General features: G+C 37.2%; 1 protein-coding gene across 6 annotated transcripts; it reads right to left on the bottom strand.

Annotated features, from left to right (window-relative positions):
• Positions 1-6483: 6483 nt before the first annotated feature.
• Positions 6484-12755, bottom strand: LOC107809120 (serine/arginine-rich splicing factor RSZ21A). Of its 6 annotated transcripts, XM_016633720.2 has the most exons (9): positions 12633-12724; positions 12004-12451; positions 11415-11545; positions 10613-10701; positions 9703-9919; positions 8501-8620; positions 7788-7868; positions 7286-7486; positions 6484-7186 (listed from the first exon to the last, which is right to left on the bottom strand). In XM_016633720.2, exons 3-8 carry the CDS (start codon positions 11432-11434, stop codon positions 7480-7482), a joined length of 534 nt encoding a protein of 177 aa, XP_016489206.1. In that variant the 5' UTR covers positions 11435-11545; positions 12004-12451; positions 12633-12724; the 3' UTR covers positions 6484-7186; positions 7286-7479. The 6 variants fall into 6 exon arrangements, with proteins under 6 accessions (XP_016489206.1, XP_016489203.1, XP_016489202.1 ...); XM_016633717.2 differs by lacking the exon at positions 11415-11545 and having other exon boundaries at positions 12354-12451; positions 12633-12755; XM_016633716.2 differs by lacking the exon at positions 11415-11545 and having other exon boundaries at positions 12633-12733.
• Between the last annotated feature and the right edge of the window lie 1132 nt (positions 12756-13887).

Genomic DNA, 13887 nt, shown 5'->3' with positions numbered 1-13887 from the left:
AATTTTGTCCCAACGGTCAGGTATTTAATTTGCAGTCATTTTTGGTTGGTCTTGCTACATATGGGAGCTCTCACCTTTGATTTAAGGCTAATAATTAAGGCAGCTTTTGAAAACACATACAACAGTCTACGGAAAGGAGTTGGTACATAATTTGGCCTCTTTGTTTGATAGTTACTAAATTGCTAAGAGTAGCAATTTATGGTCCCATAAAGCTTTTGCCCCTTAAGTTTTTAGGTCGCATGTTTTAAAAGTCTTCTTTTTTAAAAAAAAACTTTGTGCCAAGTCAAACTAAATCATCTAAATTGAAATGGAGGGAGTATTTGATACGTGATCATGCCCAACTATGCCTTATGAAAGGACTAAACGATTGTTGCAAATATTATCTGGTTCAAGATGCCGGAGTTGAGTCGCACAGGGAATTAACCTATTAATTACAACTATTTATCACACAAGAATTCAATTAATCAATCTCCAGAGGTTGTACATATCAATTTGTTGTTCTTTCAATACTAAAATCAAGTGGTAAGGATGTAGTAAAATTTCACTAATAAAACTAAGTGTTGTAAACAAGGACGGGAAGGCAGTTATGATTTCCCCAATTGTCGGAGTCCTCCCCGCTATATCTCCTATAATTTTGCCCAATTATTCTCTATGGATTGTGAGCACTCCGGTTATCGTAATTCTCTCGCGAGTAACTATAGCAGTTTACTAGCCGTACTCTCTCGAATTACACAAGTTGCCCTTTTTTACCGCTTACTATGATCATGTCAAGGTTTTATTATCTCTAAATCTACCTTTAAACCCTCTGTATTAATCTCTCATATATTTCAGGAGTATGTTGTTCAGCAACTACCTAAATATGCACTCTTTCTCAAGTAATATATACTAGATAGGAACCACTAATTGATGGTCATTCAATTAGCTAAATTAAGCACGTAGTTAAACACATAGAGAAATTCAAAGGCAAAATTATATTGAAATATAACGGAATTTCATCCTCCAGAAGATTCAATCAAACTCTAGATAAAAGTTTAGCTCCTCATAGTCATGCTAATAATCATATGCATAATGAGAGAATTAAACTACAAACTAAGAAGAATTGGAAGAAGAATATGTGTAAATTTGTTGCTTGCGATTGTTCCAACTGTGTTTTCGCCTACAAAACTTGTCTAACCCTTCAAAATCTAAGTTAAAGAGGTAATTATATGTTAGGGTACAATTAAGGCCGAAATAACTAAGTCCTAAGCTGACTAGGAGTCAAAACGCCTCGGAACAGAGCTTGGCGCGTCGCACTCTTAGCTTGCAACCTCGTCCTGGACCTCGCGAGGCGGCCTCTGGCGCGAGCTCTTTGGCGCCTCTGGCCTCGCCTAGCGCCCTCTAGGGCGTGGTCCAATCACGGACTCGCGTCATGGTTCCTTTCGTGCTCTATTTTGTTGTCTTTGATGCCTCTCTGTCCAATTTTCTTTTCAATTCAATCCCAAATGATCCTACACACAAAAATAACTAAAATAAGCACAAATATAGCACGAATCGTTAATATTTATGAGTAAAGCATATCGCAAATGACGATATAAAGTGTACATAAGCCTCGCATCAATATGGTTCAATCAACTGGACAGACTGATGATGACGCTAACGAATTAGAATGTCTGAGCCAGAAATAATTGCTTTTCCAAAACATTGATTATGCATTGGTCTTGTTCTTGATTTATGCCCTCACTTTATCAATTGGAATGTCTGAGCCAGAAACAATTGCTTTTCCAGAATATTGATTATGCATTGGTCTTGTTCTTGATTTATGCCCTCACTTTATCAATTGGAATGTCTGAGCCAGAAACAATTGCTTTTCCAGAATATTGATTATGCATTGGTCTTGTTCTTGATTTATGCCCTCACTTTATCAATTGGAATGTCTGAGCCAGAAATAATTACTTTTTCAGAACATTGATTATGCATTGGTCTTGTTCTTGATTTATGCCCTCACTTTATCAATTGGAATGTCTGAGCCAGAAACAATTGCTTTTCCAGAACATTGATTATGCATTGGTCTTATTCTTGATTTATGCCCTCACTTTATCAATTGGAATGTCTGAGCCAGAAATAATTGCTTTTCCAGAACATTGATTATGCATTGGTCTTGTTCTTGATTTATGCCCTCACTTTATCAATTGGAATATCTGAGCCAGAAACAATTGCTTTTCCAGAATATTGATTATGCATTGGTCTTGTTCTTGATTTATGCCCTCACTTTATCAATTGGAATATCTGAGCCAGAAACAATTGCTTTTCCAGAATATTGATTATGCATTGGTCTTGTTCTTGATTTATGCCCTCACTTAATCAATTGGAATGTCTGAGCCAGAAATAATTGCTTTTCCAGAATATTGATTATGCATTGGTCTTGTTCTTGATTTATGCCCTCACTTTATCAATTGGAATGTCTGAGCCAGAAACAATTGCTTTTCCAGAACATTGATTATGCATTGGTCTTGTTCTTGATTTATGCCCTCACTTTATCAATTGGAATGTCTGAGCCAGAAATAATTATTTTTTCAGAACATTGATTATGCATTGGTCTTGTTCTTGATTTATGCCCTCACTTTATCAATTGGAATGTTTGAGCCAGAAACAATTGCTTTTCCAGAATATTGATTATGCATTGGTCTTGTTCTTGATTTATGCCCTCACTTAATCAATTGGAATGTCTGAGCCAGAAACAATTGCTTTTCTAGAACATTGATTATGCATTGGTCTTGTTCTTGATTTATGCCCTCACTTTATCAATTGGAATGTGTGAGCCAGAAACAATTGCTTTTTCAGAACATTGATTATGCATTGGTCTTGTTCTTGATTTATACCTTCACTTTATCAATCTTCCCTGGTATCTTGTATGAAACTACCGGTAACCACAAATTAGGCTCATGCTAAGTATGCTTACCTTTTTCTCCGTATAGTATATTATGCCATGCATGAAATCCTTCCTATACTCTATTCGTAATATCCCATTGAATGATCTATATCATCCATATGCTTCTTAATTTATTATAATTAAGAAAACGGAAAGAAATAGTGGAGAAGAAAGAGAACATGACTTTTGAATCTGGAGTGGTAATCTAGTGCTACTCCATGTGATCATCATCCTATCAATTTGAAATTATACGTGGCATACCATTTAACATAATTGTGCATCTCACCCTAAGTAGATAATATATTTTTCCTACCTTGATGGTACAAAACTAAGTTTTTAAAACTATAGTATACTTTAATGAGGAAAAAAAAAAAGAAGTTCTTCCTATGAATTACTGGTATATGTTACTCAAACCAAAAATAAATAAATAAATAATTAAATATTTTATTTCAGGTATGCTATAGTTCTGATAACAATGTATAATGCATGGGATCTGATATTAAGATACATTACACTCATCAAGATAATCAAGATTAATTCGCGAAAAGGCCTCATGATCATAGAGTTGTGACTTGAAATCTGCAGATTGTGACATCGGGTTCTGGTTTCAGCTTCTAGCAAGATGGTGGAATTTCAGAGTAGCATCTTTTGTCCTCAGTGTTATTACTTTATTCTAGTTAACTAAGGTCCTTGATTTGAACACTTCGCTGAAATCATGCTCAAACAGCTCTTCAACCACTTGCAGTAAAATTAAATGAATCATGCCTTACCAGACATTGAGTGGCCGTACTATGACATATGGGCCCGCATGGTTGACCTTCAATTGGAATAAAGCAATAATACAAATACCAAAGGGGTTGTTTCCCCTACATTTTAAGTGGGTGCTCTCTGATCAACTTTTTCTTATGTACAAGAACCATCTCAACAGCTCTTTCAGAAATCTTCAAGTATAACGTGGAATTCATGCCACCAGCCTTGTTAAGGAATTCTATCCCCAAGTGACTAGCCAAATGCAAGGAGTTCTGTCACGACCCAAAATCCTAACCTGTCGTGATGGCGCATATCTCAGTACTAGGCAAGCCGACAACATCAATAACCCAAGATTTCGTTTCAATTTAAAAACGTAACTGTTAATACAATACCAAAATCTAGAAAAATCCGATACAACACTCCCAAAATCTGGTGTCACTGAGTATATGAGCATCTAATATGAGTACAAGTCTGAAAAATACGGTATATAATAGTCTGAGACCAAATACAGTAACAAGGAGATAGAGAAGGAGAGACAAGGTCTGCGGAATACGGCAGCTACCTCAAAATCTCCTGAGAATCAACTGCGCGAAATGATCAACACCCGCTATGTTCAGGAACACCTGGATCTGCACACGAAGTGCAGGGTGTAGTATGAGTACAACCAACTCAGCAAGTAACAATAATAACTAAGGAACTGAAGATAATGACGAGCTACACAGTCATAGTTCACTTTCAGTAGTTCCAGCAAAGAATAGACATGCTTTCAAATCCGGCAGTTTAAGTCAAATCAATTTTATACAGTTCAATTTCAAGTAATCCGGATATAAATTCTTTGAGAGATTTCACAACAATGACAGATAGCCACCAAGTGCAACAACAAATGCAAAACAAGTACAGCCTCTCAGGCAACAGTCACTCAGCTCATCACAACAGCTCAACCACTCGGCTCTCAGCCCTCAGCACTCACACTCAATGGGTACCCGCGCTCACTGGGGGTGTGTACAGACTCCGAAGGGGCTCCTACAACCCAAGTGCTATAATCTGCACGAACAACTCATGTGTTGCACGGACAACTCACATGCTATAATATCCTGCACGGACAACTCACGTGCCATAATATCCTTACCTCACTAACAAGCCCTCGGACTTACTCAGTCTTTCACCTCTCTAGTCTCTCGAACTCTCAGAAACCACACAGATCAGCCCAAACAAAGATAACATAGTGCATCAACAAATATCAAGAAAGACTGAGGTATGATTCGCTAGTAAAATCAAGACTGAGCACAAGATAGCAACTAGCAAATAATTCAACAAGTTTGTGACCTCTGTGGGTCCCAACAGTACTACCACATAGCCTAAGCATGATTTTTAACATGATTTACAGTCAAATTTCTTCAACACAAAGAGAGCTTATAGCTAACAACAGGTTATTTAACTTTACAGTTTCACGGGACGGACCAAGTCACAATCCCTTCGGTGCACACCCACACGCCCGTCACCTAACATGTGCGTCACCTCTAAAATAAATATATGACATAAAATTCGGAGTTTCATACCCTCAGGACCAGATTTATAATTGTTACTTACCTCAACCCGTATAATTATTTATTCCGCTATGCCCTTGCCACGAGAATTGATCTCCGAAAGCCTCGTATCTAGCCACAATTAATTCGAATCAGTCAATACAAATTATTGTAATTAATTCCATAAGAAAATACTAATTTTTCCAATAAAATCTGAAATTAACTCAAAAATCGCCCGTAGGGCCCACGTCTCGGAATCCGACAAAAGTTACAAAATATGAACGCCCATCCAACCACGAGTCCAACCATATAAATTTTACCAAAATCCGACACCAACTCGACCCTCAAATCGTCAATTAAAGTTTGAAGATTTCTACCATTTTCAACCCAATCCTTACCTATTGGAACTTAACAATCTTTCCACAACCTTATTAGTATGTTTATATGATACTCTACACCCAAGAATCATACTATTAATCACTCATCTTTACTCCAAACCCGAAATTGAAGAATTAGAGAAAGAAATTCTTACCTCTTTGAAGCCCTAGCAAGATCCTTGTGAAATCTTCAAACCTTGAACAAATATTGATGGATAAATCACTAAGTCTTCACTTTATCTCTCTAAAATGCTCTCACCTCTCTAAAATATCAAATTTTGGCTCAAAAATGAGCTTCAAGAGCTATAAATCGAAGTTGGGTCGGGTCAAAAATTAGAAAGAATAGAAGCTCAGACGCAGTTATGTGATCTCATATGCGATCGCATAACAGGTATGCGGTCCGCATACCGGCCGCATAATTTGGCCTCCAAAGCTGGGCGTCACTGACCTGTTCTGCGGTCATTATGCGGTCTGCATACTTCTTCTGCGGTCGCATAATGCACCGCAAAACAGGTCTGCGGTCACATAGTGCACCGCAGATATTCCTCCAATCTACCATTATGCGGTCCGCAGAATGATTCTGCGACCGCATAGTGGTCACAGAAATGACCTATTTCCAGCAAAATTTTTCTTTACACATCGGTGCATTGTTCAACCCAAAAGTCCCGAGTCGCAGCGAGCTTGCTCGCCGCGAGAACATTCAATAATATTAGTACTAATTGATCTACCTCGGCACCATCAAACCTTAATTTCCTTAGCAAATATTTCTCTGGGATCGTTACACCTAAGTCAATATCCGATCAACCTTTTCAATTTAAATTCTAAACCTTGGAACTAAGCGTTCCAAATCATTTCCAAACCTCACCGGACCCAAACCAATTACCCCGGCAAGCCACTATAATTAACAATTTGAGCAATAAATGGACAACGAGATTATAATACTCAAAACGACCGGCCGGGTCGTTACAAGTGGCAACTGTTACAACCTTGACATTTGCACATGCAACATTGAATTTATAACGCGGTATTAAAGGTCCAACTACATATCAAGGCCAAGTTAATAACATGACATATCAAAGAGGTATGTACATGCCCTGCGACTACATTTCTCGACTACAAAGTCAGGAGGCATAAAATGCAGAACATGGAAACAAAGGTAACTTTCCTTCTCCGAGCCACCACATGGAAGTCCCATTAATGAAGGTAACAAATTTCCTCCAGAAGAAATGTGCTGCCACACTATCTGATTAACGAAGAAGAATACGGTCCAAGCTGGAAAACGAAAATTGAAGTGCAGCAACCTTTTGTAGTCTACCAGTGGGAAGAGAAGCAGATGAGAGAGAGAAACTTTGTTGACTTTGGAGCAGTTTGAGCTGGCAAATGAAGATTGAAGGCAGCAGACAGCTATCATTGTCCCCCGGCGCACAGAAAAGCAAAAAACTTTACCTACCTAAAAAAGCTTTGTTGCAGAAGGAGCCGCTTGGCCATTTTGCAGTTTTCGGTAGGAAAAACTCGAAGATGATGATTTAATGTAGAGAAGCACTGGTGCTAAACAATGTCAACAAAAGAAGCATGTGGCAAAATGATGCAGTCTCAGCTGGAAATCATACCTCAAAGAAGGAAACCTAGATATTTTACGAAAAGTGACTTTATGATAGTAGTCAAAGCAAGTAGTCAAAGCAATTAAGCGCAAACATTAAACAATAATGAAGAATAAAAGAGACCTCCAAAGTTTGCTGAACTAAGGAAGCCGTCACAAGAATGAAGTCTGGAGGTGGCTATAGAGAGCAGAAGCCTCCCATAATCCAGTTCGAACACACCATTTATCACAGAAACAAACTACATAATGCTACTCTTTTGACAAGCCTATCAGACTACAAACGAAGAGCCTCAGTTGTATTTCCTGCTCAGACCAGCATCAAGCTCTGCACGAAACATCAATTCCAAGTGCCCGTATGAGTATTGTGCAAAGAAATTGCAAAATAAAAGGTGATAACTTTAACAATACAAGGAAGCACTGCTCATGCGAAATTGAGAAGCACAAAGTGGAATAATATTATTTCTTAATGTGCTTTATTTGAAGCCCTAATACCCACCCACCCCCCCACCCCCACCCCCCAAACCCCCAAAAAGTGATAAGATACTCAACTCTGCTTTGATAGGCAGTAATGGAAGAAAAAGCTAGCTTCATGATGAAACCACTAGGTGGCAGCAGAACAAACATACCCTTTTGCATAAGGAGAATCACGATGACGGCGATATGCTGGGGATCTGCTATAGCTGCCACGGCCACGACGAGGTGATAAACTGTTCAAGCAAAAGATAGTCAATAAGGGTCTGTTGCTGCAGGGGCTTCCAGAAAAAAGCAGCAGATCTAATGCTCTCATTCAATTCCAAACCCACAAAATTAACATGGAGGCCTTGGAAAGTTTTATAGAAAATTTCCACCTAAAGATTGTTTCAGACTTCTACCTAAAGATTGTTTCAGACTGATAGCCTGTTTGGCCGAGCTTCTCCAAGCCAAAAGCACTTCTTTTTTTTCAAAAAAGTGTTTTTTTCCAAAGTTGAAGTGTTTAACCAAGCTTTTAGAAGAGAAAAAAATACTTTTGAGGAGAAGCAGAAGCAGTTTTGGAGAAGCAGAAAAAAGTAGATTCTCTCCAAAAGCACTTTTTTGAAAAGCACTTTTGAGAAAAATATACTTAGAAGCAGTTTTTAAAAACTTAGTCAAACACTAATTTGTTGTTCAGAAGTGCTTTTCAAAAAAATTAGCCAAACACAAACTGCTTCTACTTTTAAAAAAAAAGCACTTTTGAGAAAAAACACTTCTCAAAATAAGCTGATTTTTGCAGCTTGGCCACACAGGCTATCAGTTTTAAGGAGAAACTCAAGAATTGCCCCACTAAATGCGTATGCCATAAATATGTTCATCAATTAGTTACCCATTGGCATAAGGTGACACATAGCGGCCGCGGCGATTGGGGGGTGACCTGCTGTAGCTGCGTCCACGACGAGGAGATAGGCTGCGACCTCGAGGAGATTTTCCAAGAGGGCTATAACTCCTGCAAAGCCACATCACAATGTTCCTCAAAATGCAAAATTTCGAAGTAAATTGTATATGGACAAGTACAATAACTCTACTCTGAATTCAAAACCAAGTGACTTATTCAGAAGTAAAACAATACTAAAATAGAACTTGTCAATGCCACCCAGGTTATAGGCCATCAACTAAGATGATGAAGCACCACCTTTTGATATTATGAAGCCCATCAGATAGAAGTACTCAAGAAAACTAAACCACAACATACCCAGTGTGATCCCACAAGTGGGGTCAGGGAGGGTGGGATGTACGCAGACCTTACCCCTAACTTGTGTGCGGCAGAGAGGTGGTTTCCAATAGACCCTTGGCTCAAGAAAAGGGTTTTCCAAACAGGTTTGTTAAGTACAAGAGTAAAAAAGCTAAGATGAAAATACTGAAGAAAAGAAAAGTATTGACAACAAAAATAGTAAAGATAACTAAAGTAAAAGACAACATCAGTCCTCGAGAAAAACTAAAATTGTATATATCCAAATAATATCTCTGTAGCTGCAACAACACGACCATCGAGAACCATGATATATAGGATATATATGCATGCATATAGTTCATAATGCAACTGGCTAAGTTGGAGACCAGGAAGTAGACAAATCCACTCTCCTCGGACCTCTATGTGTTACCATTTAGGTAATGAATAGAATGTACAAAAAGTAAATTAAAGAGTGGCCTAATTTGCAAAGAGGAAAAAGAAAAAGAAGGCTATAAACAGCCAAGTGTTCACATATATTTCTTATGTCATATACCAAGTGAAAGCACTGACATAGCTGCGATATTATATCTGTCATCATATTCCTAGCGAGACAAAAAAACCCACCAGAAGGATGATTATGTAGGCATTATTTTGTAGTGTAACATCACCCTAACTTGCATGGCTCTGACAAGGTTCTATGACAAATGAAATATTTTCTTCTTCACAGTCAAGTAGCATAAAACTAGAGTTCAAGAAGCTCGCAACGTGAGTTCATTAAATAAGGTGCATCAGTACATTGCACATAAACTAGGAGATAAGCCCCATTTGATTAAAATTAATGAAAGAGAGAGAGAGACCTTCTCCCATAACTGGGACTTCTACGATATCGAGGACTAGGACTTCGACGTCGCCCACTTCCAAGTCCTCGTGAACCAATGCGCAAGCGGCACTCTCGAGCAAAATGACCTGGCTCACCACACTCATAACATTTCGTATCATCACCTCCACGACCACCACGGCCTCCACCACGACCGCTCGAATTGTGTGAGAGCTCCACACGCCAACCATTTTTCCCTGTTATACAGAATTCCCCAAAGGTTCGCCAGGGATGCATGTAGCACAGTTACTATCCAAGAAGAGATAAAAATAAAGTCTTACAGGCAAGAAGTTTTCTGAATGAACTTGTATCGCACTCATCTATTATTAAAACTGAAAGGTCAGCAGATTTTGTTCCGCTGGACTTCTTTTTCAGATTAGTAACACACATTGTGAACAAAGCTACAACACACTCAAGTAATATTTCATCTGAATGTTCAGCAGTAGTTATTGTATGATCACTATCTGTTCCATTGGACGTTTCTTAAGAGATTATTACGAGAAGACACACAACTTAGAAGGCAGGCAAGAATTACATCACAAAGGAAAAGTCCAGAAGTACGAGGTACGCCAAAACAAAAATGAATCGTTCTACGAAAACACGCACTAGACAGAATGAAACTGGTGATAATTAGCAAGATCTACATTTTTAAACTACGCTAACCATATCATTACTTGAAGGAAAGCCTGGTAAAACGAAGTTCAACATAAGATATCAGTTGTGGACCATAAAGGGGCATGCTACAGTCTTCTCATAGAAAAGATAAGAACCAAAAGGGAAAGTTATACTGATAACCTGAACCTGCATGTTATTATTACTAAAAAAGGGTCAACTACAATCACCATACTCAGCTAGCTATTGATGTATGGTGCACTACACTCGGTTCATACCATCTAGCTCGTGAATAGCATCTAGAGCATCCCTACGATCGTCGAACTCAATGAATGCATAACCTGGCGGTCGTCTTGCAACCCAAACACTGCAACAAATTAATAACACTTTAATTATGTGCAAAACAATAATATCACACCCAAAATGACAGACATATAAAGAGGGCCGAAACAGACAACAGAGAGGCCCAAAAATGCAATCTTTGTTATTGGTCTTATGGAATATGAGAAGAAAACAAGATATACTATGAAACTTTAGGCAAAAAGAAGTAACTCAAAAAAAGGGATGTAAAAACAATGATAGAAAATGCAGTAGCTATTGCAACACATTTAGGTGGTATAGCCATAGGCTTGTTCATCAGACAGTGTAAGCTATTTTCATAAAGTCAGATAGGTATAAAACTACATGCATCACATTAGGGAAAAGAGCTTCTTCTTCTTTTTTTTTATGATAAGTTCATTAGGGTAAAAGACCTTTTAAACCACCACCTAGTCCAAGTAGTCATTCATGGACTAGAACAAAGAACTAATGCAGATTGCTGAAGCCACTAGCTTCTGTTTTGAGATTTGTTCCTTCAGGGAGGTGGAGCTCAACATCTTAAGTCGTTTAACTTCTGCGAGTTCCGACAACATCTTCACACAATGTGTAATCCATACATAGGACATTTAAAGCAGTAAAAGAGACATGTGACAAAACATAATCGAAGTAGTATGAGGCAAAATTCACCCGCCAAATAAAGCTTCCCAAATATAGAAACTAATTGAGGTGCTCCACTTAACACTCAAAGACTGATTTATATACCTAAAACATACTTCCTCCATTCCATTTTATGTGGCGGCTCCAGGGCACAAGGGTCAAAGTACTTAATTTTCGGTGTGAAGTCGGACATAAATCCTTCAAGTTGTTTGAAATAAACTTCACATATTTGGAAACTGCATAAAAATTACTATAGTCACAATAGTTAATAATTCAGAACATTTTTAAAAAGTACTTGAAAAATGATGGTCAACGAAGAATCTCTTTGACTCCCCAAATGATCATATTGCCACATAAAATGGAACAAAGTGAGTAACAAATACGATGCTTCAGATTTCAATCTCTACTACTAGAGTAACCTCCCTCATCCTCTCACGATGCTTCAGATTTCAAGTTCCACTCCAATTTCTAAACCCAATCTCATTTTCATAAGTAAAATAATAATAATAATAATAATAATAATAATAATAATAATAATAATAATAATATTATTATTATTATTATTATTATTATTATTATTATTATTATTATTATTATTATTATTATTATTATTATTATTATATCTTGAATTGAATTTCTTTTTTGAGCTAATTCAAAACCAACTCCAAAAAAGAGAAACACGAGAAAACAATACCAAGAATGTGGCCTAGGGGTCGATGAAGCTGATATGAAGACCATGAGAGACCAAAGTTCGATTGTCAACAGAGGCAAAGAAGTCAGGTGATTTCTCCCCATCTGTTAAACTTTGATGAAATAGTGGAGGTGCTTGCAAGTTGGCCCGTCCAGGCACCGTCGTTATTTAAACAAACAAGAAAAACAACAAAACATGAGCTTATAATAACTACAAAAAATAATTTACCCCAAAAGATCCTTCATTTTCTTCCAAAAAATACCACTTGGACGATCCAACGAAAGATGAACTGCTAAATTGAACGCGAAACTTTAAAACCTAATTCCATCTAAAAAATATATTGAAAAATTTACCTTCGAAGAACGCCGTAGATACGAAACTCATCCTCAAGGTCTCTCTCAGTTACCCGAGGATTCAAATTACCAACGTAAACCCTCGACATTGCTCTATCCTGAAAATTCAAAAAACAAAACAGTTCAAAATAACATCTTTCGAATTTTAAAAAAAAAATGCATAAAACCACGTTTGAAAGAAGAGGAAAAAAATTGAAAGAAACTAGTTGATAAAAAACCTAGGGTTTTAATATGCTGAAATGATGGGTGAAAAAAGGAGAAGAGAAATAAGGAATTCACCGGGAGACTATCAAGCGTTTTTGTGAGCTCTATCAATGGCGACGAGCTTTTGAAAGGAGGACACGTGTTGGAGGGAAAGAGTGGTGCTGAATAGAGACTTCTAGAGAGTCCCTTTTTGCTTTTTTAAAGAAGAAGAAAGGAGGACACGTGTTTGCATGTGACATGGAGATGTTTTTGTTGGGCCTCCATTTAAGTGAGGCTGGAAATGTATTACAGCCCAGTTTACTGAACATCTTTTCTGTTTGGGTATGAGGCCCATGGTAATAGGAAAACATTTACGGAACAACCTATTAGGCTACTCTCAACTCACATTTAATCTATGCCCACTTTAGCTAAAAGTTTTAACTCGTGTTCAATTCTAAAAGAATTTCAGAATTTCAAAAAACCTTTGAGGCAGATCGATTGCAGCATTCTCTCTCTTTATTCTTTTGCCCAAGCCTCATCAAACGTCATTTCTTCCCTTTCTTCTTTCGCGCTTCGATTGAGCTAAATCTTGAGGAAACAACATGGTTTCATCAAATTAAGAGCCCTTTGGACATAAGAATTTTTTTCACTTTTTTTCGAAAAAAAATTCATTTTTTTCGAAATCAGTGTTTGGCATAAAATTTTTAATTTTCACTTGAAGGTAAATTTTAGAATTTTTCAAAAATTTGAAACACTTCAAAAAGCTGTTTTTCAAAATTTTCACATAGATCACTCACAAAAATTCAAAAACAACCCAAAATTACATTCATGTCCAAACACAATTCTAATTTTCAAATACCATTTTCATTAAAAAATTTTACTTTTTTGGGAAATTTTACAATTCTTATGTCTAAACGCCCGCTAAGAATCATCTCAAGCAAATCTCATCAGTTTCTTAATAAAGATTTGATCAAGTTTTTGAAAAGCTTTCTCTTTTGGAGGTTTAAGAATTAATAACGTAATGGCTGTTTTTGGTGGTTTTCTGGAGATCTATGACTAGTTTAAAGTGCAAAACGTGAGACGGAGAAGAAGAGCTAAACTTCATATTCAATTCTGAAGTTGCACTTTGAAGTGATAAGAACTTCAAATCCCCGAATTTTGAAGTTGCACTTTGAAATGATAAGAACTTCAGATCCGATTCTGAAGTTGCACTTTGAAACGATTAATTTCATATTTGATTCTGAACTCCAAATTTATAACTTCATATGCAAATTTTAAAGCAATCACATGCCAATTCTGAAGTGTGTTTCGAAGTGAGTAAACTTACAAACAAACAAAAAAAATCAACTTC

Source organism: Nicotiana tabacum, chromosome 24 (assembly GCF_000715075.1).
Source record: "Nicotiana tabacum cultivar K326 chromosome 24, ASM71507v2, whole genome shotgun sequence".
Taxonomy (NCBI): Eukaryota; Viridiplantae; Streptophyta; class Magnoliopsida; order Solanales; family Solanaceae; genus Nicotiana; species Nicotiana tabacum.
Note: the sequence above shows the minus strand (reverse complement) of the source record. Positions and strands in the feature narration are given on the sequence as shown.